Source organism: Heloderma suspectum, chromosome 6, assembly GCF_057233095.1.
Source record: "Heloderma suspectum isolate Gila_16-S chromosome 6, 16-S_ref, whole genome shotgun sequence".
Lineage (NCBI taxonomy): Eukaryota > Metazoa > Chordata > Lepidosauria > Squamata > Helodermatidae > Heloderma > Heloderma suspectum.
The window spans coordinates 64,592,997-64,617,885 of record NC_139463.1 but is presented as its reverse complement, the minus strand read 5'-3'; the positions used below and the strand labels follow the sequence as shown (position 1 = coordinate 64,617,885).

General features: G+C 46.8%; 1 protein-coding gene across 4 annotated transcripts; it reads left to right on the top strand.

The window, feature by feature from the left end:
- The first annotated feature begins 6,900 nt into the window (after positions 1-6,900).
- On the top strand, positions 6,901-24,022 carry LOC146341033 (keratin, type I cytoskeletal 20-like). 4 transcript variants are annotated; one of them, XR_014783816.1, is made up of 9 exons: positions 6,901-7,510; positions 12,187-12,269; positions 13,969-14,125; positions 15,240-15,401; positions 16,887-17,012; positions 18,203-18,423; positions 18,833-18,870; positions 21,963-23,248; positions 23,393-24,006. XR_014783816.1 is itself a non-coding variant. In XM_084804598.1 (8 exons), the coding sequence occupies exons 1-8, from the start codon at positions 7,097-7,099 to the stop codon at positions 22,046-22,048; spliced, it is 1,287 nt and encodes a 428-aa protein (XP_084660724.1). In that variant the 5' UTR covers positions 6,901-7,096; the 3' UTR covers positions 22,049-24,022. The 4 variants fall into 4 exon arrangements, 1 of the variants encoding a protein (XP_084660724.1); XR_014783814.1 differs by having other exon boundaries at positions 21,963-23,251; positions 23,343-24,005; XR_014783815.1 differs by having other exon boundaries at positions 21,963-23,251; positions 23,388-24,002.
- The last annotated feature ends 867 nt before the right edge of the window (positions 24,023-24,889 follow it).

Below are 24,889 nucleotides of genomic sequence, written 5' to 3'. Positions count from 1 at the left end.
GACATTTCTTGCTGTGAATTTTTATTCTCGGACTCCCATGGAAGGCATTCTCCAGGATCCACATCTTTACTTGCCTCTCTGGGGGAAAGGGGAGCCATTCTGTTCCCAGACCAGTCTGGAAAAGTGCTGGGTGGGTCTTAATAAAATGTGTAAATTTGACTTATTTGACTTATTGAAAGTAAGATTTCCCCTCAATCCCATATTTTTCTAATACAACAAGTAATCTTTTCCTTTTCTTTTTTATTACACCATGGGACTAGAACAACTAAAATCTGGACTGTAACTGCTAACAACTCAGAAAGAAAAATAGTAGATCCATCAAGAAGTAGAATATCCTTAGGAAATCCTGTCTACCACCCCACATTTACAGCAAAGGCAGAAACCCTAAACCCCAGGCCGGTCCTAGAAGTAAAGGTGGGCCAAATGCCCTCCGTGGGACTCAGAGAATAGAAATTCACAGTAAGAAATTTCCTTTTTTTCCTGGGTTCCTGGCCAGGTGTTCTCCACCTTTGGGGATATCTCAAAGTGGTACTGACTAAGGGTCTCTGGGATCATCCGGCTCTTGAGGACTCTCTTCTCAAAAGTGCGCAAACCGAAGAAAACTTGTCTATCTTATATGAACATAAGAAGCGCCCTGCTGAATCAGACCAAAGGTCCATCTAGCCCAGCATTCTGTTCACACAGTGGCCAACCAGCGGTCGACCAGAAACCCACAAGCAAGGCATGAGTGCAACAGCACCCTCCCTCCCATGTTCCCCAGCAACTGGTATAGATAGGCTCACTGACTTGGATACTGGAGACAGCATATAGCCATCAGGACTAGTAGCCATTGATAGCCTTCTCCTCCAGGAATTTGTCCAACCTCTTTTTAAAGCCATCCAAATTGGTGGCCATCACTACATCCTGTGGTAGTGAGTTCCATAGTTTAACTCTGTGCTTTGTGAAAAAGTCCTTCCTTTGATCTGTCCTGAATCTCCCCCAATCAGCTTCATGGGATGACCCTGGGTTCTAGTATTTTGAGAGATGGAGAAAAATGTCACCCTCCCCACGTTCTCCACACACACCATACATAATTTTGTAGACCTCTGTCATGTCTCTTACAGTATACAGTGATGCCCATCTAGCCACCCTGCATATGTCTTCTATAGAGGTGTTTCCCGGCAATGCCACTGACATGGCCACACCCGTGAAGGAATTAGCCTTTATGCACCCTGGTGGCTGCTTGCTAATGCTCTTGCATGTTTTCACAATTCTCTTCATTACCCCTGAGATATTGTTGTCTTAGAAACTTTGTCCCCTAGGCACTTGCCCCGGAATGACAGAAATAAGGCTTCTGACTTCCTGAACAATATGACCCTGTACAAATAAAAGTGAAGTGCTTCACACATATCTGATGTATGCCAGACTCTTCCTGTGGATGGGCTGGGCTAGGACAGAAAGTGTGTAGAGAAATTTGCCCAATCAAAGCTGGAATTTAACTTTGGCACAAAAGAGGGTGCTCGCCTAAGGGTCACCTGGTCTGTGTGAAAAAATGCGTAATAGGGGGTCTGAGGAGAGAACTCCTAATTCGGACACGTATCTAGCTGATGTAATTGCCACCAAAAACTTAAGGGAACAGGTAGCCATGGGTTCAAATGGTGCTTCCGCTAGCACCACAAGGGCCCAACTGAGATTCCACGTGGTAAACCAGTGCACTCCTGGGCCTTGAAAAGAGTGAGCCCTTTTATAAATCTCTTGTAATGGGGGTGAGGAGAGATGGACGTCTTCCCCCTGTAACTGCCACTTGCTACTTTTTGGTATTGGTGCTGCGGCCTTTGTTCACTCCTTTTGCTTGGAGGAATTCTAGCACAACATTCACCCCTTTCTGAGATGGCACTTTGTCCAGTTCCATTTGTACCACTCCGGAAAGGGCTTCCAATTGGTAGATGGTCTCCGGGATGACAGCAGAGTTTCTCAGACTTCTTCTGGATACACCATCTGCCTACCCACAGTCATTCAGCTTCTGAGCTGTCAGATGGAAGAGTGCTGACTGAGGACGAAGGATTGATGGAGGTCCCTCCAGTGCAGCACTCTCCGGTGGTTCCATTCTGCCATTACCAATAATTCTAGAGACCAGGATCACCGAGACCAGTGTGGCACCACCAGGATCACCTCTGCCCCGTGCACGAAAGCCTTTTTACAACTTGTGGAAGGAGTGTCATGGATGGGAAGCCATAAAGTAACCTCTGAAGTCTGTGTGAGAACCGATCATGCTAAATGCGAGATCTTGTCCCTTCTTCCCTGGGTGAGGAATATCTCTGGGAGTGGTGTCTATCATGTTGGTTGGTACCTTTCTCTTCTCCCAGGCATTTGGCAGCATATGATAAGTTTTAATCGATCCTGGATTGTCTTATGGTTATGGTTGTGTGCTTGAGGTTGCTTGTTTGAAGTTGTTTTAGATATATGTTCTCTTGTGTATATTGTCCGTTCGTGTGTGTTTTATGTAAATGGCTTTTAATCTCTGTATACTGTATTTTTTAATGTTTTTAATCTTTGTAAACTGCCCAGACAGCTTTGGCTATTGGGCAGTATAGAAATTTAAATTATAATAATAATAATAATAATAATAATAATAATAATACAATTTCTAGGCATTGGGTTGGTACCATTTCACCCTTCTCCCGATTCACCACAAAACCATTCTCTTCTAGGCAGGTTATGGTGACCTGTAGGCTGTCTAGGCACCTCTGCTTAGAGGACACCTGGACCAGAATATTGTCTAGGTAGGGGTAGAGGAACACACCCAGGACCTCAGGGTGCTACCAGAGTCTTTGTGAACACTGTGGGGGCTGAGGTTATGCCAAAGGGAAGTGCCTTGTGCTGAAAGTCTCGGTTATTATAGCAGATCCTGTGGAATTTCCAGTGTTCCTTTCTGATAGGTATGTAGAGATACTCTTTGGAGAGGTTGATTAATGCTAGGAAATCCAATGGATTGATGGCTGCCAATATCAACTTCAGCATCTCCATCTAGAAATGCCTGCTCATTAGATGTTTGTTCAGCCATTGTAGATCTATGATAGCTCTTATGTCCCCATTATTTGGGGGCACTTAAAAGAAAATAGAATAAACACCATTTGAGTTGGGAATGTGGCACCAATTCTACAGCTCTGATCTCAGTTAGACGATGAATGGCTTTTAAGATGCTCTGGTGCTTGGTTGGGTTTCTTGATTGAGGGGAGGCTTTGAACTTGGATTATGGCAGGTGGGCAAACTCCAGGGAATAACCTTCTGTCACTGTGGGCAGTATCCAACTGTGTCATTCCGCTAGCGCAAATGACATTGCGCTAGTGGAAACTATGTTCCAAACTATGCGCAAGAGGAGAATCCAACTAAAGTTACATATGTGCGAGGATGGTTGCTCAAGCAGTTGCACAACCCATTATGCAGGCAGTGGCGCATTACACTTGTACAATCCATTGCACAACCAGTTATGCATTACAGTTATGCAACCATTTGCACAATATAGGAATGTACGAAAGTCCCTTACCTGAACCGAAACTTGATTCGTGGGGGGGGAGGTGCTCCATCCCTCCCCCCAAAATTCTGGCCAGGGGGGAGGCGCCCCGTCCCTCCCCCCAAAAATTCTGGCCGGGGGGGAGGCGCCCCGTCCCTCCTGCCACGAATCCTGGCTGGCCGGGACGCAAATGGCGGCGGCCATAGCCGCCACCGTTTGCATCCCTGCAGTCAGCCTTGATAGGCTACGTAAATGTTTACGTAGCCTATCACGGCTGAGTGGAAAAAAAAAAAAACCGCGCGTACGCAAATGGCGGCACCCGGGGGGGGGGGCAGACCGTTTCGCCACCAATTTCGGGGGGCCGAATGCACAGGCATTCAGCTTCCCCGAGATTCGTGGCAAAATTCTCTGACATCCCTAGTTGTGGAAGCATAATGCACAACCGCTGGTGCAGTGGAAAGATCCGGTGGAACTCCACTAGCACTATTTGAGTTTGCAGAATGACACTGTTGAATACTGCCCTGTGTCTATAACCCATTGGTCCAAGGTAGCTCGTGTCTGGATGTGGGCAAAGTCAAGATGGCAACCAGCTATATGATTCACTGGGTTGGTGTGGCATCATACTGAGCCCTTCTTTCTACCCTTATTGTACTTGTTAGGTGCAGAGTACATGGAGGAAGAAGAACGGGGGCTCCACCGACCTCCTTCTAAACAAAACCAAACTTGGTAAGTATTTGCACCCCTGGGGCTTCACAGAAATGAGGTGCGCCTAACGATAGGAAGTTGGATGCAAAGGCTGTGAATGACGGTGGCTGAAAAGGAGTAGGCCGGCATTACCATCAACCAAACCATGCAAAGATAAGCAAGGGAGCCCCAGGTTTCCCCTTGAACCTTATCTGTGTTCTTGCGGCCTTCTGTCACTCGCCTCGCCTGAGACAAGAGAGGAAGCAGAGCCGCTCTACCAGCCCTGCTCAAAGATCACCTCCATGAGGACTCCTCCTCCCTCAGCTGCCATCACCAGCAGCCAGTTCAGCAAGCTGTACAGAGGGAAACGAAGGGGAGGCAGGACCATTCCACCAGCCCTGCTGAGGGACGACTTCATTTTTTCCTCTTCCCTCCCCATTCCTCTTTCCCTGTGTGCCCTGTCTCTTTAGATCATAAGTTGCAGACAGGGGCTGTCTTGTTTACTGCTTAATGTCAGCCCCTCCAGGAGTCTTTTTCGCTGAGGAGTGGCATAAAAATGCTTCTCCCTCTCTCTCTCTCTCTCTAGATATATATATATATATATGTATATGTATATGTATATCTCCACACATGCACGCTCACTGTTTGCAAACTGTATGGCCACTCCTTTCTGTAGATTCACTGAAGTAATGTTTCTTAAGAGAGCAATCCTATGTCCCCTAGACAGAGAGGTGATCGGATTTTTTGGTTTCCTGGCTCTGAGCTCATAGACAGCGCTATGAGCTCAGAGCCAGGAAACCACGCTCCCCTCCCCCTCAGAGCCGGGGTGGAGAGAACCGCAGCAGCTGCCTGTCTGTGCTCGTAAGATGGTGCACAGACAGGGCGAAGGGGGGGCATTCCCAGGGGCAGGGAGGGCAGGAGGCTGCGGAAGCTGTCTTAGACAGCTCCCTATGCAGTCTCCAGCCCCCTTCCCGCCCCTGTCCCGAAGCTGTGCTTAGACACCCAAAATTGGGTGTCTAAGGCAAACTGCAGGGCAGTCAGAGCAAGGAAGGGATCCTCTCCTCTGTGGTTCAGCCACCTTGCCTTGGATAGGCAGTTGCTGTCAGGGTGGAAACTGAGCCGATAGAACCCCAGAGCAGTTCGGATTCTGAGGAGGATCAGCAATCCATGGGAGAGGAGCCAGCTCATCCCTCACGAGCACAGCAGCTGGCAGAGATTCCTCCTGTCAGCATTCCTGAGAAAGATAGTGATCCTAGCAGTGAGAAAGTGCAGGAGGGGGGCTTGCTAGACGCTCGACACAGACGCAGGGAGCGACAAGCAATGGAGGACGTGGAAAGGAGGCGTAGCACCCATTTGGCACGCAAGCAACAGCCGCCTCCCATGGACCCAAGGGAAAGAGGGAGGATCTCTCCCTAGCCCATAAGTTCAGGGACTTCCTGTGGTTCCCCTTCAAACAGGGATCAACTGCCTACTTGGAGCATAGGCTACTCTGCTGTTCATTGCTTAGTCACTGGTGATTAGCAAAGAGTCATTAAGGTGTAAAAGGTTTAAAGCCTTGAAAAGAATCCTTTCATCTGTGTCTTGAGTTGGCTATTGGAGTAGACTGAAAGAGGCCGCTAGGGCGCTCCTGGCAGTTGCCTTCAACTTCAGAGGAAGTCAGAGGTGACTGTCTATCTCAATAGGATTGTGTCCTTAATAAATGGCACATGGAGCTGGGTAGCGGGTGGGAGGGCAATTGATGCACCATCAGTGTGTGTGTGTGTGTGTGCGCGCGCGCGCGCGCACGCGCACATGGGGGGGAGCTAATTACCCCTGTGTTCATACTTCCCTAGGAAAGCCTTGGATGTACTTTGACAACCGCAGAATTCCTCTTATCCTCAAGCCCTAAGACTGTGGTGTGAATCGCCTGTACCCACCACTCCAACAGGACAGGAAAAGCAGCGGGCTCTCTTCATCAGAGAGTTTTAAGCAGAAGCTGGCTGGCCACTTCTCAGGGGTGCTCTGGTAGGGGATTTCCTGCATCGGCAACAGGTTGGACTAGATGACCTTGGAGATCCCTTCCAACTCTATGATTCTGTGAAATGGATGGTGGATTTGTAAAGCAGGGAAGTTCTGGCTCAAAATGTTCTGGCAGTAACATCTCCCCAAGTAGCATCTAGCTACTATGAGAAAATTACACTAGCCTACCGTATGAATCCACTGCTCACTCAGTTGCTTCTACATTCATGTGATTCATTCATAGGGATTAATAACAGCTCAGATAACTGATCCACTGATTTCTGTCACCATGGAAAATGCTCTCTGCCCAATCTAAAACTCAGAGCACCCATCGTCAACAGTATTTGCTTTTGTTGCAATAAAGAAGGATTCACATATTCAAAATACTCTCTTTCTGTGGAGGTAAGCTGGCAAATTAAGGATGGAGTCAAGCAAAAGTTGACCATGTTCCAGTTTCTTTTTCTGTGTATGTGCATGAGAGTAGCTTTCAGCCCTCCCAAGCACTGACACTCCTTCGGTTAGTTTGTCCATACGGAGGTGGCATGTTACACAGACCATGGCAGGTTAAAGAGACAGGTATAGTGCCATAAATCGTTCAGAAAGTACTATCTTTGCTCTAAAATAATCATAAAGAAACCGGATCCTCTGCAGACTTTGGACTGAGCCACAGGTGAATTGTTGATTAAATGTCAAAATTGTTGATTAAAGGTCTCTTTTATTGGCAGGTGATAGCTCAGGGGTAAACTGCTGATGGTGCCAATATCACCTTAACAGTTCCTCAGGAGAGGTGGAGTTTAACACTGGCCAGCCTCCTTTTTTTACACACAAGTATAAAGGTCCAAGAAGCTTGCTCCACAGAGCATTTTCTACAGCACGCTCTGTGAAAGTAGTTCCTTAGCTACTCCATTAAAAATATTACCAATGGCGCAACCCAATGATGACTACCACAGAAGCACACGTGCCTCTTGGGACGCTTCTCCAACGAAAGAAAGACGTTTTGTCTATGAACGCCGTTCATCGGCCAAAAGCTACAGACCAGCCAGTGTCTACGGAGGAGCCGGCGGCCGTGGCATTCGCATTTCCTCCTACACCAACAACTTTGGTGGTTTTCAACAAAACACCTTCTTTAATGACCTGCTGCTTGACAGCAATGAAAAGACTGCCATGCAGAATCTGAATGACCGCCTGGCTTCGTATCTGGAAAAGGTGCGCTCCTTAGAAAACAGGAACTCTCATCTTGAAAAGGAGATCCGGCTGTGGTATGAGAAAAGTTCCCCTGTTACTAGGCAAGACTACAGCACATATTATAAAACTATTTTGGAGCTCCAAAGCAAGGTAAGGAATTGTTTGAATTCTGAGGAAATTACCATGTACCTGTAGAGAGAGAATATACTTTGTCCTAACACCTCAGGCTTTTGACTCTAAGAACAACACTTGATCAATATAATCATTTCCTCACAGTGAGGAAATCACGATGTGACTGTGAGTTGCCCTTTTGGTGTGGTGTATTGTTTAAGCAAATGTGCTGACTAGGGTAGCCAGATGCAAAAGAGGAGAGGTCTTCTGCACTGCCAACAGCTGTGTAAAAGAAGGAATCGCAGCAAGTTTCGTGCTGACCTAACCCTGACAGGTATCAAATATTGCACAATTCCTCATTATCTGGCCCCATTTCAAAAACCTTTCCTTAGCTGGTGAACTATGATCTCTCCTCCCATGTTGGAAATGTGTGTCAAGAGGATGCTCACCACACTGGTGACCCCTGCTTCTGGCAGCTGTCCATCAGCCTGGATCGCCACAATGGTGACCCCTGCTTCTGGCAGCTGTCCATCAGCCTGGATATGTAACATTGCCCTTTCTCTGTGCTCTGTACATTTTTCCCCTGTGAATTAACTCATGAGGCTCCCCAAACTTGCAGTGTCTTTTATACAACTAAGTGGAACACTAAAATGAAAAATTCCTTGTGTAGAGAAATAGTTTACTTTGGGTCCTACTCCTAAAGGGCAGTTTCAGTTCAAAATCCAGGTCAAAATCCAGATTGAAAAGAGTCAAGAAAGTATGTGTCGTCCAGAAACTATTGAAGCTCTTTGGGAGGGATCCACTGTTTTGGCTTAAATGGAAGACTCTGTTAACTCTGTTAATAATGTAATTAACTCCGTTAATAGTGTATATTATTAACTACTGCTATTCCCATGTCCATTCCCCCCATTTTTCTCTTGATACAAATAAAATTCATTGTAAAATTCCAAAAGGTGGTGGGAATTGCCGTTAAAGTCACCCGTTCCACCCTTTTTATCACCATCTCATGGCTAATCTAATCTCTGACCCATAGTTGCACCAACCAATATAAAAGTAAATACATAGTAGATTGTTACTTGGCAGGTGACATTTATTGAAGTATTGGGAGGAGAGAGCCCATTTTCTGGTTATAGTTTCTAGCAGTGCAATCCTCCATGTGTATTCTCAGAAGTGAGCCCCATTGAGTTCAATGGAGCTTACTCCCAGGTAAGTGGCCATAGGATTGTAGCTTGAATGTATGATAATGCCTCCACATTATTTTCCAAAAATACATATTCAGGTAAAGATCTCATGTGTATTTGGGGAAACTTGTTTAAATCAGAATCTGCCTCATCATTCAGTATACTCATTCTTGTTCTACTTTCAGCAAGGTGGGAATTCTCTTCAAGGTACTAAGAAATGCACCGTCACATGTACAGTACTTTAAAATTGTAGCTAATCCTCACCAGGGTGGATGGGCGGGAGGAGAAGGGGTGGGATTTTAAAACAGAATGAGGTGGCAGAGTAGAAGAGTCAGTCTGAAGTTCCATGCAGACTAGTGCTACAGCTGCAACAGAGGCCTGCCAGAGATTCCTTGGAAAAGCTTGCCAGCAGAGATTTATAACCAGGGCCCAAGCATGGGGTGTGGGGGTACACCGTACTGGGGCTCTATGATCCAAGAGGACCTGGCCATTCCCATGAGGGGGGAAATTGTAGATCTTACTTCAGGATTATTTATGGAAACATACCTCCCTGTATCTCTATTGTGGGATTTGCTGGAGCTGGTCAGAATCAGAGTTAGAGCAGGACAAGCAACGTTCTGAAAAGTGAATGGATGCTCTAGGCCCTTCTTTAGAACACAGAGTTGCTTGTACAGTTAAACCAGGAGGAATAGTTTGAGAGAGGGGGAGGAAGGGAGGGAGGGAGCGAGGAAGAGGGAGAGAGGTGTTTTCCTATCTGACATACTTTTTCAAAACCAACCCATTTCAGAGTCCTTTATGGGAAGTCAAGTGAGAGGGGCAGCTGGAACAAAGCACCAAAATGGCCAGGGACGCTGTTCCGTTCCCAGGAATAGTGGGAGACAATGCTGCTGCTAGGATTCACAGGCCCAAAATATATGCCGGGTGGGCAACTTGTGGCCCTCGAGATGTTTTGGCCTACAACTCCCACCATCCCTCACCATTGGCTAAGCTGGCTAGGGCTGATGGGAGCTGCAGGCCAAAACATCTGGAGGGCCATAAGTTGCTACCCCTGATAGATGGAAATAAATGTCTAGTGTACATGCACGCGCACGCACACAAATGCTGCCATGTCTGGTTATAAATACAAATCATGAGATGGTTTGCATGAAACGGGATCACGGTGTGTCTGTAGAAGGAAGGCCAGCTTGCAAGTTTGTGCTGCCCGCTCAAATGATATTGGGCCTTGTTCTTGGCGATTCCCAGTTTGCTTATCCCTGTATTTGATCATCAGCGATATACCAACTACCACAGAACATGGTAATCAGTATATATTGCTTACCACTCTCCGCTGCCTGCAGCTCTCTTGCCCTCTGCCACAACACAGCCCATTCTCTCTTGCTGCCCCTCCCGGGCATGGAACTCCCTCCCTAACCATATATGTGGTGCCACCTCTCTCCTCCTTTTACATCTCTCCTCAAAACCCACCTATTTCACAAATCCTTTAAACTGACCCCTTAATCATCATTCCCAGCTGTAATCACGTTTCAGAACATATCACTGCATTTGCTACATGCATCTCGTCCTACTCTTATCACCCTCTATTGCCTTTGTCTGTCAATTCCTTGTCAATTCCTGGAAAACCCTGTAGAACACCATTTACAGCAGGGATGGGGAATTTTCTTGAGCCCAGGGGCTGCATTTGCCTGAGGGCAAGCTCTGCAGGCCCATGTTCCTGCATTGGGTGGGCGTAGGGCAACTCCAGGCAGGCATCCACATACAGGCGTTAATTCACACATGCACCTAGGCATGCACACGCACGGCTCCATCAGCTGAGCAACATGCTGGGGGTGGGAGTGGCAGGGGAGAGAAGGTGGAGTCTAAAGAGAAGAAGAGAAGATGCTAAGAAGAGCCGGGCTGGATCAGACCTATCTAGTCCCACCCTGGCCATCCCCATTCCTAGGAGAAGTGCACAAATGCCAAAGCCTCACCTTCCCTGCAGTCTTCCCACACACACCCCAAGCGAGCCCACACACACATTGTTCCACTGAGAGCTAGACAACAGCTGAGCAGCAGGGAGGAGGGGGGAAATGGCGGGGGGGGGGTCTGCAGGCTGCATTCAGCCTACAGGTAGGAGGTTCCCCAGCCTTGATTTCACCAGTGGAGCTGCATAAATAATGAATTACAATAAACCTCAACACTATTGTTTACTATTATTTATTATTTGGATTATTTATAACATTTATATACTGCTCCACATCAAAAGATTTTGGAGCTGTGAATAGCAAAGATAAAAGAATAACAAGCCATGCCAAAACAAAACATTTTTTTAAGAAATAAGTTCTGATAAGACCAAATTTAATAAACCGTGGCTGATCACTCAAGGAAGGCTTCCCAAAATAACAATGTCTTCAGGAGGTGCCAAAGCAACACAACGTTGGCACCTGTCTGACCTCCAAAGGCAGGAAGTTACAGGAAGGGGGCCACCACACTGAAGGCTCCCTTCCTGGTGGACTTCAACCAGTCCATGGGTAACTCTATGATACAGAAGATTGTATTGTTCTCTGTCCATGTTTCTCAAAGACTGAAGCAAACCTCCCCAAGGAGGTGAGGAGAGCTGACCTTGGAAGCGTTCAATTATTTCTGTCCCTTTGCCACATGTTTATTTGCTCTTTGATTGGGCCCAGAAGGAGATATCACCCATCTCCCCCAGTCACTGCAAGACAACTGGCTTCAATTATTGCTTGGTTGGGATCACATTTGTAATGACATGCTTTTAGATGGCCTTCCTTTCTCTCACCGTAAAGCACGTTGTGAGATCTTTTTCAGCATCGACCTATTCCAGCCAGTGGTGGCTGGTGGCTCCAATGTCAGTGGGGCGATGAATCCGTTCAGGGTCTCAGTCAGAACCAGTCAGAACTCTAAAGGAGCTATCCAAGGTGCAAAGCACCTTGGATAGATCCTTTAGAGTTCTGACTGAAACATGGAGTAGAGTCACTGCCCCACTGACATCGGAGTCACCAGCCTCCACTGATTCCAGTGAAGACACGTAGGATTACTTCATCATTCCCTGACCCCTCACAGTTCACTTGGTGACAGCTGGAAGTCTTCAGGCAGAGGCTGGACTGGACAGTTATCAGTTAAAAATGCTGAAGCTATGGATGTCCTGCATGGAGTTGGACTAGATAGCCTATTCTTCAACTCTATGATTCATTCTGTGCAATCTACCCAGCTGACTTTCCAGGCAGAGTATAGTAGGTCCCAGACAACCATCCTTCCCTGGGATGTTCCCAGAGTGTCCTTGCACTGTCTTTTCCCTGGGACGCTCCCAGTCCCAGAGCTCCTGGCTGAGTGCTCACCCAACCAGAAGAACTGGAAGCCACCCTCTGGACAAAGTTTGAGAACCCATTATCTTCAGCAGCAAAGCAGCTGCATTCCTATCATAGATATCTTATTTACACCATACAAGTAACTTAGCATTTAAATTTCTGGGTTGGTTTTACTAGCTTCAGATCAGCAACTAACTTCTTGTTGTCTGCACACATTTTTCTATTGCAGATTATCGCAGCACGAATGGTCAACACCCAGATCATCCTGCAGATTGACAATAGCAAGCTGGCCGCTGATGATTTCCGCATGAAGTATGTCCAATAAAAAGCAATTAATACATATAGCAATCCACTAATATGTATAGCAATAGTTAAGTACCAAAGGTCAGTGTGGAAGTAAACACAAATTATACAAATCACACAAAAATATGAACAATTAACACTTACACACACACACACATATCGACACAAATTTAGAGGCAACAAATGGTGAAATTAAAAATGACATGTAAATGTGGAATCCTACAAAGGAGAGGAGAAGCAGATTGGAAGGGTAGAGTTTCAGGGAGCAAGTGGGGGGAGGTTAAGCATTCCCTCCCACTCCCACTGCTTCTCTGCTCCAAATCACCCCCTTCTGAAACAGCTTTTCTCTCCTAACGAAACAGGTTCTGTAGGCTTTGTTTGTGAACAATATTTAATTCTGCCACTGTACCATTGTATACTGTCAGAGGTTTTGCCATGGTACCTCTTACGTTCAAAGATGTCATAGCAACGACAAGTGCCTGACAGACCCTGAAGAATGTTTTTAAAGCCCCCTAAAGACATAATAGTTCATTAAAAAAAAGAAAAGCTTAGGGAGCAATCCTATGGCTGCTAGACAGCACCTAGATGGCCGCTATGCTGTTATCCGGGAACCAACCTCGGAGTGCAGGCTCCGAGGTCAGTTCCTGGAGAACCAACCTCCCACGCTGCCTCCGAGGTAGCGCGGAACAGCCCCATCCTCCGCATTCACAAGAGGAATGCGGAACGGCCGGAAAGGGGTGTGGCTGGGGGTATTCCGGGGCAGGGAGAGCATAGCTGCCTGTACGACACATCCAATGTGTCGTACAGCAGCCTTCTTCTCCACTCTGTGCTCCTGCACAATTGGCTGTCTAGCAGAAAAAGCAGGGCAGGAGGAGCATGGCGGGAACGATCCCCTCCGTGCTTCTCCTGCTTTGCTTTGGATAGGTGGTCACTTCCGAGTTTAGAGGCGGCAGCCTATCTAGATAGGATTGCGTCCTTAGTTGCACAGATGACATCTTCCAAACCACAAATCCAGTGGCCACAAATCATAGCAGATATGCCTATAATGGCCTAAAGGCACATAATGCTGTTCTGTCATTAAAGCTAAGCATGTCCCAGCCTCATCAGACAGTGTTTGGATGGGAACCCTCTTGGGAGCTCCCCATAAGTTGCTTTGGGCCTCCTGAAGGAAGAGCAAGGTAAATATAATGAATAAATAAATTAATAGCGGCTGTGACTGGGAATCATAGAATAGAATCAAAGAATAGTAGGGTTGGAAGGAGCCTACAAGGCCATCGAGTCCAACCCCAATGACCTTCCAATACTGCAGTTGGCATGATCTGATATCTTAAAGCTGTGAAGACCCTGTGTGGTTTATCAAAAGAATGTAGGAAACAGCTTTATACTGAGTCAACGCCCCTGGGCCAGCTAAGCTCAGGATTATAGTTTGCACTGACTGTCAGAAGATCTCCAGGGTTCCAGAGAGCAGACTTTTTCCAGCCCTACCTGGGGATGCCAGAATTTGAACCCAGGACCTTCTGCACGCAATCATTGTTGCAATTGTTTGCAGGAACCTATCCAAAGAAATCTAAAAATGGGATGCAGGATTGAGCTGTCATTAAGAAGTTTGTTGTATTGGCTGAGTAAGACTGAGGCACTGATTATATTCTAATAGATGGGGCTTGCTAGCACAAGGAAGATGATCTCTGCCCTTTTAAAAATCAAATAGGTACGAGACTGAGCTGGGGATCAGGCAAAGTGTGGAAAGCGACTCAGCAGGGCTGCAGAGACTAACTGATGATTTGACACTGATTAAGGCTGATCTGGAGCACCAGGTAGAAACTCTGAAGGAAGAAATGGCTTACCTCAGGAAAAATCATGACGAGGTAAGGAAACATCCCATGGAACCAAAGGGTTATGAATTTTCTCAACTGAAGATGCAGACCATTCAGAACCTGGTTAGAGATGTGGCATAACTAGCCCTGAAAAAAAATGCCCCTGACTATATTCACACGCCGTTACCGGAGCCAGTCCGTCTGCGTAGCAAGGTGAAGTGACCCGCTTCAGGCAGCACCATGATGGGGAGACAGGTGAAGGCAAGAACTGGTGTCTGAATAGTACAGCTGGACCTTTTCAAAGGTTGGCCCTACTGGGGGGCAGGGAGAGGGGGGGATTTGTGCTGTGCTTCAGTTCAGACAGGAAAGCCCAACACTAGGAGTTAGAAAAACAGAGTTTGCCAGGGAAGAAGACAGTATCTGACATACAGAAATGATGGACTGTGCAAACAGCATACATTCAGGGTAGCCACTCACCCCAAAACAGAGCAAAACCATCACCTCCCAAAAGAGGACAAAAGACGATGCAGATATGCATAAAATTTGCCAGTGTTAATTCAGATGTATAGATGCAAATTTAGAAATAATGTTTATAATTTAAACAGAAAGACATCTCAGCATAGAGGGGAAGACTGCAGCCAGGGGACTTGTGTGCCCACTGCTGTGTCTGCTGTTCAGGTGCCTGCTGGTGATGGGCACCTTCAAGGCCCCTGCTCTGCCTCTCCCTTTTTGATCTTTACCCTGGACTTGGACTGGCCCAGTTCAGGCTTATTTCTTTTCAGAAAGGCCAACAGGGCAACGGAGTCTGGAGGAGAATTCAGGGCCCTGTTCCCTTTCGTGAGCTTCAGCCCGTGCTCGATGATCTAGTGCCTGAAGACCCGTGACTATTAGCAAGGGTCTTTAGGAATTCTGTGCGGGCGTCTGCGATGGCTGAACTAACACAAATGTGGCATGACCTCATTTGGTCAACTGGTTAAACTCATGTCTTTTTAAACTATGTTTTTTATTGCAAAAATAACAAAAAGAAAGGGGGAAATAACGGCAACGAAAGAGGAAGGCACTAAACTGGAACGTGGGACCCCCAAACAAGGGTAGTTGTTCTGCGAACAGGAGTCGGGGTTGAGGTTAATCAGCTCGGAATAATCATTATCACCAACATTTGCAGGAAATGGCAGTTTTGCACAAGAAGCTGAGTGGGACTGTGTCTGTGGAGGTGGATGCCGCTCCAAGCGTCGATCTGGCCAAGATTATTGAAAACATGCGCAAGGAATATGAAGTCATTGCCGAAAAGTACCGTCAAGAGGCGAAGGAGCGGTTTGAAAAACAGGTGATGTTTGTTGTCATGACTAATGCTCATTTATATGGTATTGTATACATGAAAACTACTTTACAACCTTTTTTGTTCATTCCTGGAACACTTCTGTAAAAACAGGTCATTACCTTGTTCCATTCCACAAACTGGGAATTGAGCCAAGAGCGGTGGTGGGTTCTAAAGATCTTCCAAGTTTTAATAGACTCATTTGTCCCACATGGAAATTAAGACATAGAGCAAGTGGGGCAATACTTTTCAAAAATTTCAAAAATACTACTTAAATACAAATGTGTGGATATTTATAAAATTGTAGATTAAAATGGAAATGGGACAGAATGGACTTGTGAAGGAACACTAGCAAAATCGACACACATGAGACATAGACTGATTTGTCCAACCCTAGTTGGATCAGGCAGTTAAAGGCACAATCCTATGCATGTTTAGACAGAAAAAAGTCCTACAGCTCCATGCCTGGGGAATGCTGGGAGTGTAGGATTTTTTCTGTATAAACATGCATAGGATTGTGCCCTAATTCACTTAAAAATAGGCCATGCTGGTTTCCCACACCAGTAAAAAGCACTACTTCAAAAGCAAACAGCCGTCTCTGGATTTATTTATGTTCAAGGGTGCAATCCTATGCATGTTTAGACAAAGAAAAGTCCTACAACTGCAGAATGCTGGCTGGGGAATCCTGGGAGCTGTAGGACTTCTTTTCTGTCTAAACATGCATAGGTTGTTGTTTATTCAGTCAGTTGCTTCCGACTCTTCATGACTTCACAGACCAGCCCACGCCAGAGCTTCCTGTCAGCTGTCACCACCCCCAGCTCCCCCAAGGTCGAGTCCGTCACATGCATCGGATTGCATCTTGAAGTAGAAAAGTAAATGTGAATAGCTTAGCAAGAATTGGAACCCACCTCTCACAAGCTATGTGTATTAGGAAGAAATGGAACCCAACTAGAACCCTTAGCAAGAATTGCAACCCACTTCTCAAGAATTGGAATTAGAACCCACCTCCCAAGAATTGGAACCCAATTGGAACCCTTAGCAAGAATTGGAACCCACCTCTCTCAAGTCTGAATCTAAAGCTTTGCTCACTGGTTGACTGGTTGAAACTGACCAAGCAATCTTGCACAAAGATGCCAGATCAGATTGTTCATTAAAATCAATTAGATCTGTAAAATGTTGAATATGAATGAAGTCAATGCTTCGGGGGGGGGGGGACCCAAGCAAACTGGTGTATCCACATGCTATGGGAGGTTTCTGGAAGACACATGCCCTCACCTATGTGCAAGAAGGGCAAACACCTCTTTTAAGATGGTGACTGCCATCCACAGTTTTTGTTAAGTTCTCGTAGTAAAATAAAATTGCTGCTAAATCAGGGGCATCTTTTCAGTCAATCAAAAGGCTTTTAATCCAATCAATTCATCAACTAAAAATTACGCCCCCAATTACAATCCCGTGTGCCTTCTCTTCATCTTTTTTTCCTTCCTTGTATTTCAGAGTGAAGAATTTACTCAGGAAGTGAACACCACTATCACACAAATTGAGACCTTTCATGCTGAGCTCCTGGAACGGAGACGCACCCTCAGGAGCCTTGAGATTGACTGCCAATCCCATCGTAGCATGGTAAAGCCGGGCTGTTCATGAGAACATAAGAAAAGCCCTCCTAGATCAGGCCAGTCTAGCATTCTGTTCACACAGTGACCAACCAGATGCCAGTGAGAGACCCCAAGTAGGACATGAGTGCAATAGCACCTCCTGTTCATGTTCCCCAGCAACTGGCATACAGACGTATGCTGCCTTTGATACTGGAGGTAGTATATAGCCATCAGGACTAGTAGCCATTGATAGCCTTCTCCTCCATGAACTTGTCTAATCCCCTTTTAAAGCCATCCAGGTTGGTGGCCATCACTACATCCTGTGGTAGCGAATTCCATAGTTTGGCTATGCGCTGTGTGAAGAAGTGCTTTCTTTTTTCCTATCCTGAATCTCCCCCCATTCAGCTTCATGGGATGACCCCGGGTTCTAGTATTTATGGGAGAGTAGAGCAATATAGTTATTGCACTTGCCAAATTGCATAATAATTTGGGTGCCTGCCCAGTGAACTCTAGAAGTTCCCTCCCAGGACAGGTTCCCCAAATATTAATCTAGTATTGCTCCTAGGTTTGGGATACAGTGGGTGAAAAGATAACCTGGTTCCCATGACACGCCAGCCCACCGTGACTTCATTTACCTGTGGATGCTGTCGTGTTGTGCTGGGTGCCCACGGGCGCCATTTTTGCATGAAACCCATGGGCGCCCAGCTTGCTGTGGCATGCGAAGCTGGGCGCAAGGGGTTGTTTGAGGGTTAGGCAACCCTCAAATAACCAATAACTTATTTTAGAGTTATTCGAAGGTTTCTAACCCTCAAACAACCCCTGCCACCTGGGTTCACATGACACAACAAGCCATGGCAAGCCAGGCACGCTCAGGTGCCATGCAGAAAATGGCACCCATGGTTGCCAAGCATGACTCAACAGCCCCTGCAGGTAAACTAAGCCATGGTGGGCTGTTGTGTCATGAAGATAATGCTTCCTGTACTGGTCACATAGGCCGAGCATATAAAAAGCATCTAAAGATCACTCTAAGAGCCAAGCACTTTCACTCCAAGAGCCAAGCACTTTCTCAGCTCGTATTAGTAATTAAGTCGCCGTTGTCCTAGTAGTAGTAAAAACAGCAGCATTAACTCTTCCACCATGATTCTCCCCCCCCCCAATTGCTCTCCCGATTTACAAGGTCTAGAAAACCCTCCTGAAGTGTGCATTGGTATCTCCTAGAAAATGAACTGGGAGAACTCTGTGGCAGAAGTTGAAGCACGTTACAGGGCGGAGCTGGCCCAAATACAGGCACAGATTGGGAGCATAGAAGCGCAGCTGTGGCAACTGCGAGAAAACATGGAGCAGCAGAGTAAGATGTATAGCATCCTCTTGGACATTAAGGTCAAGCTAGAAGCAGAGATTATCACCTATCGTCGTCTGCTGGAAGGGGAAGAGAGCAGGTGAGGCACTCAGCACAAACATGCTTAAGTTGTGCACGTCAGCAGGCTGTGTCATCATCTGAGGAGACGCATGCTGAAAAACAGAGCGGGCCATGCTGGGATAACAGATAGCTCAATCATGGGCAGAGAGGGGGAGAGCCTTAAAATGTCCTGTCATTTGGGCCGCAAAGCACGGTGGAGTGCCCTGCCCATGTTTTCAGAGCACCAATGGAACGCTGCCTGTCATAGTCCAACCAGAAAGCAATACGGTGCCACCTTGACCTGCTCACCGGCACATGCTCTGTCTAGCGCCTTGCCAGACTGAAGCAAAGAACCCAAGGGCAAGAAACAAATAACGATGCCCAACTCCTTGAAAAATAAGCCAGGCATGGGAAAATTGACAAAATATATTTTGTTTGTTTTTGAACAGAACTGTGGAAATTGACAATATCGAAGACCCTAACAGAGGTATGATTATTAACTCACCACCTACCCAGCCCTCCTTCCCTCCCTCTTGTTTGTTGAAATTTCACTGAGAGGACTGCCCATTTTTCCAGAAATCCATAGCATTCTGACAATTATTTTATTTTTTGTATTATTCTTTTAACTGGCTTGAGTGGTAAAGGGCTTTCAGACACTTGCCAACAGCCTCAACCCATTTATCCATTCCTAATTTCCTATAAGCCAGTAACAAACATAAAAAACATTATTTTAGCACAGCAAAATGCAGTCTTATAAAGGTTTTCCTGTGTTATTGAGAGTAGGATAACTTTTCACATTGCTTGGGTATATTGCTTGGGTTCACAGCTTCGGTTGGGTCCAGTCATAGTTAGAGTAGACCCTTTGAAATAAATAGGATTTCAGTTAGTCATGATTAACTGAAGTCTAGGGATGTACGAAACTCACTTACCTTTTTTGCGGATTGATTTGCAGTGGGGGGGAGGTACTCCGTCCCTCCCCCCGGAATCCTCGACGGGGGGGAGGCGATCCGGTCTTCCCCCCCAGAATCCTGCCCGGCCAGCTCTGCTCCATGGCGGCTCTGCAGAGCAGCCGGCCAGGGCCGTCCACAGCCGGATTTCCGGCTGCGGACGGGCTGGTGCGGACGCAAATGGCGGCTGCCGTAGCGGCCGCCATTTGCATCCAGCCAGGCTGCCGTGATAGGGTATGTAAGTATTTACGTAGCCTATCACGGCTAACCCCCCCCCAAAAAAAAACAGTGTATGCAAATGGCGGGGGCTACAGCGACCGCCATTTGCGTTCCCTATTTTTCGCCGTTCTAGCCTACGTAAATATTTACGTAGGCTATTATGGCAAAAAAAAGGGGAACGCAAATAGTGTAGTGGGAGCTATTTGCATTCTTTTATTTTTCGTCCGGCATAGCGGATGCCATTTGCGTCCCTGCTTTAGCCATGATAGGCTACGTGAATATTTACGTAGCCTATCATGAAAAGAGTAGCAATGCAAATAGCGTAGCCGCGGACACCATTTGCGTCCCTGCTGTTTGCCGTAATAGGCTACGTAAATATTTACATAGCCTATCACGGTTAAAGCAGGGATGCAGATGGCGTCTGCTACGCCAGATGCCATTCGCATCCGCAGAGCGGGACAGCGGACGGCAGCAGACAGACCCGGACCGGCCGGCAGCAGATAGGGTCCATCCAAGGAGAATTTCACAGGGTGGCGAGGGGGGGAGTAGTCCATTCCACCACGGACTCCGGGGGGGCGGATTCTAAAGAATCCGGCCTCATTGGAGTCCGTGGCGGATTTCTCTGCCATCCCTACCATGGAAAGAGTATTACAATGCAGGAGACCCAGACCAGGATCCTTCCTTAGCCAGAAAGCTCCCTGGGCAGCCTTGGGAAAAGCACTGTCAGGCAAACCTTCTGCAGAGAGCTCTTTTGAGGATAATAGGCTGTGCACACATACCTGCGCGTGAGACTCATTGAATGCATTATGGGACTTATTTCCAAGCAATGGTCCATGGGATTGTGCCACATGAGATATATCATTAGCCCACTAATTTGGGCCTGGCCCTCTATTTAAGTCACCTGGTCTAGCCTAGCTCCAACCTCTACTAGCCCCAGCAGTCATATTGCCTGCAAAAGTCCACTCTTCACTTCCTGTTGGTCCTCAGCTTGAGGCCGGTATGGGATTAGCAGGAACCTTCTGAACAGGGAATAGAAACTCCTGCATGATTTAAGGGTTCACCACATCTAGGGATGTCAGAGAATTCCGCCATGGATCTCCCCTCAAAATCTGTGGCAGAACAAAGCCCCCTCGCCCCCCACCCCGCGAAATGGGCCCAGAACAGAGCACCTACCTGCTGCCTTCCGCGCTGACTTGCGAAAGGCAGCCGCATTTGCGGCCGCCATTCGCTTCTTCCATGTAGCCGTGATAGGCTACGTAACCTATCACAGCTAACACAGGGACGCCATTTGCATCACTGCAGAAGCCATGATAGGCTACATAAGTATTTATATAGCCTATCACGGCTTAACTAAGGGAACGCAAATGGCGGCAGCTACAGCAGCCGCCATTTGCGTTCCTTTTTTTTTTGCCGTAATAGCCTACGTAAATATTTACGAAGGCTAAAACAGAAAAGAAAAAAAAAAGGGAACGCAAATGGCGTTCCCTTAGTTAAGCCGTGATAGGCTACGTAAATATTTACGTAGCCTGTCACGGCAAAATACAGGGACGCAAATGGCGGCGGCTACAGCTGCCACCATTTGTGTCCCTGCAGGCTGCCCAGCAGCCAGATGTCCAGCTGCAGGTGGCCCCGGCCGAGCGGAGCCAGCTGGAGAGAATTTTGGGGGGAGGGACAGAGCACCTCCCCCCCACCGCGAATGTCACCCTTCAAAAAGGTAAGTGACTTTCGTACATCCCTAACCACATGAGGCTTTTTATTTCACAATTTACCGGGGCTTCTGTTTCCGCATTCTAAGCAAGATAAAGATAAGCTCTTAACACAAGCAAGTTCTCTGCAGCCTCAGGGCAGAGAGCGAGCAGCAAATCAGTGAGTCCCCAGAGGGTTTCAAGTTTCGCTTGCTCGCGCTCTCTTTCTGCAAAGCAGAGTGAGGGCAAGGGCTTCATTGCTGGCCCCCGTTTACACGGGGGGTCTCCATCTTCTTCCTCGTCCCCTGGCCAGCTCTGCGCTCACTTTGAGTTTCTCGTAGCCCAGCCAAGAAAACTCTCCTCCCAGCCCAGGTCAGCAGGCAGACATGGGGCAGGGAGGGCAATTGTGATTTTCCTGCTCTGCCCAATGGCTTCTTCTTCCCAGGCTGTGGTTATAGTGAAACCACACAATTGCACACAGCCATTAAAGCAGATTTATATTTAAATAGTGGATTATCTCAGGGTGGGCTTTTTTCAGGATAAAAATATAAAAACAGCTGGATGTGCCCTGGGGGTTGACAGCGCAATGTTAATGACCCACAAACTTCCATGAGTGACCAATCACGAGTGCACTATAAATGCCTCTTGTAAAGACAGCCCAAGTCCACCGGTGATGTCATATTACGGCTTGTGGGACCCAACAAATAACTGTGTGTCTTTATTTCCAGTTCTGAGGATCAAGACTGTTATCGAAGAGATAGAGGATGGAAAAGTGGTATCATGCAAGGTTGATGAGAAGGAACAGCAGCTGTAGTAGTTGGCTGTGGAATGAAATGCATTTTATGTTCTTAATGTTAATTGCAAAAATAACCTAATTTCTAAAGATGAAAAGATGTTTTCCTATAGATATAAGGAGATAATTCAATTGCAAATTATGCTATTCATAAAGAAACAATATACTATTTCCTTTCTTCTTGGTTAAAAAAAGTATGTATTCATCAAGTTTAAAAGCCACAATTATCTTTGCTTGCCAATTACTTGCATAGAGTATTAAAGCACTCTATCTGCTTGAAATTTAACTCAATCGACCCAACCACAGCTGTCATTTCCCCAGAGACCAGCCTTTCCCAAGCTGGTGCACTCCAGATGTTAACTGGGGATGATGAGAGTTGTAGTCTAACATATCTGGAGTGCGCAGCTTGGGGAAGGCTGCCCTAGAGAAAACTGTGGGTTCAATCCAAACTAATTGAACTTAGGTCCCATTGAAATCAATGGGACATTAGTAGGGCGACCATATGGCCAGTTTTACAGAGGCCTCTGTTTGAAGGGCTGTACAGTCTAAGTTTGGGTTAAGGATAAGGAGCCATGAGAAGGGAGAGCCAGCAGGGGACCTGAAGTTGCCCATCAACAGGTATCACTCAGAATGCAGAATGAGCGGGCAGAAACATCACTGGCCCCAGTCTTCCCCACTGTGGTGGGATGTATGTGTTTCTATGTAAATTATAGTCATTATTTCTAAATGTGTGTGTATACATGCAAATTAGCATGTGCAAATGTCATGCAAATCTGTGTCTTCTTTTGGGGAGATGCATATCTTCTCCTTTGACATTGTGTAAGTGGCCACCCTACAAGTTATTTAGGACAAGTGAAGTGCTGTTGATTTCAGTGGGAGCTAAGTGTAGCTAGCTTACAGTGCAATCTTATGCATGTCTTCTTAAAAGTAAGCCCTACTAAGGTCAATGGGACTAACGCCAGGAGAATGTGTATCCGACTGCAGCCTTAATAAGCATCCAACCCAATAGCTTCACCATTTACTAGGGGTGTACGAAACCCCACTTACCTGGCTCCGCTGGGGTCCGCAGGGGGGGGAGGCGATCTGGTCCTTCCCCCCGGAATCCTGCCCTGCCTGCTCTGCTCCGCTGCCAGTCCACGGATCCGCTGGCCGGGCCAATCCGCAGCGGGGCCTCCATCCACTGCCGGGCTGCTGCAGACGCAAATGTCGTCCCTACACTAGGCCGTGATAGGCTACGTATATATTTACGTAGCCTATCACAGCTAAAGCCGGGACGCAAATGGCGTCCCCTACGCCATTTGCGTCCCTGCTTTAGCCGTGATAGGCTACGTAAATATTTATGTAGCCTATCACGGCCTAGCATAGGGATGCAAATGGCGGCCGCTATGGCGGCCGCAGTAGCCCAGCAGCGGACGGCAGCAGGTAGGTCTGTTCCGGGGAGGTTTCACGGGGGGGGGGGGGGTTGCTCCATTCCGCCATGAACCCTGGAGAGAAATCTCCATGGCGGATTTCTCTGCCATTCCTACCATTTACCCAGCTTCAAATAAATACATTCTACAACCCCAAATTCCCAAAAACCTAGGTACTAAATAATGGCACCTTTGATGCCATTTAGGGCTTTCTCCACCCTCTGTGGGCATTCCCTGGTATACAGAGAGAGATGCACGTGCCCTGGTATCCCCACTGACTATGTTTTCTAACAGAGCTTTGCAAAACATGTCAGCACCCGGTAACCCAATGGATGTTAACATCAGATAGAGTGATCCATATTTGAAAGTGGTTTTGAACATATGCACTAATTTGTCTTGCTTCTCTTCCCACTAATTATGCATGGCTACACAGCATGCTTGCTGAATCCTGTCTTCTTGTTGCTGTTCATAATCTAGAATTCTGTACTAAAGGCAAAGAAAACTTCCTGGGACAATATACACTAATGCTGGCATCTGAATTAAAATATGTAAATCAGGGAATTATGTATAAATGGACTCAGTTTGCATACTTTGACTCTGCTTAATTTAGGGGAGGAGAGAGGAGTTGTATGAGAAATTGGAGTGAGTGGATATGTAGCAAGCAAAGAAATAAGGGCTGTTGTTCAGGGTAGAAGGATAATAATGAACTGGGGAAAAATGCACAGAAAACCCCAAATATAAGAAAGCCTGAACATATCTGCAACCATGAGGGCTAGAAACATGCTTTACCTTTCAATGGTGATTCTCTCTCCCCTTTAACCTGCCAAGTCTATGCTTGCAGCATGCAGGGGTCCACAAATGTTGGCTAGCCTTGATGGCTAGACATTCTTTTGTGGTTGCCTTGACACACACACACCCCAACTCCACTGGCACGAACAGAAGAGTCTGGAAGAGGAAGGATCAGTCGCTCACTTCATGCTAGACTTGAGGAATCTCTCTGGCCACTTTTCAGGTGCCTCAAAAACATGGAGCAAAATGAGTGAACAACCCCACCCTTCCCTCGAAGTTCAGAAGACTCTGGGTGGGGGTGGGGGGGTCATTATCTCGCTTGGTGCTGAGCTTTGGTGGTAGGCAGAAGACAACAGAGCTGGTACATTTAGGCTTCAATCCTATGCACACCTACCTAGAAATAGGCCTAATTGCAAACAGTGGAATTTCCTTCTGAGTAAGCATTCATGGGATTGTGTTATTAATTTCACTGGATATGTACCTCCATCTTTCTTCCTTAGAGAGCAACTCTCAGCTCTCCTCTTTTACCGTCCTTCTGCACCAAATGGTGATTTGCCCAAGAACCCTCAAGCACCACTGAGTAGCATTGCAAAGGCATCTTCCAGGTTTTTGTGTGAAGAAGTCCTGCAGAGTTGATGCTTGCTTCCACAAAGGCTTCTCACTC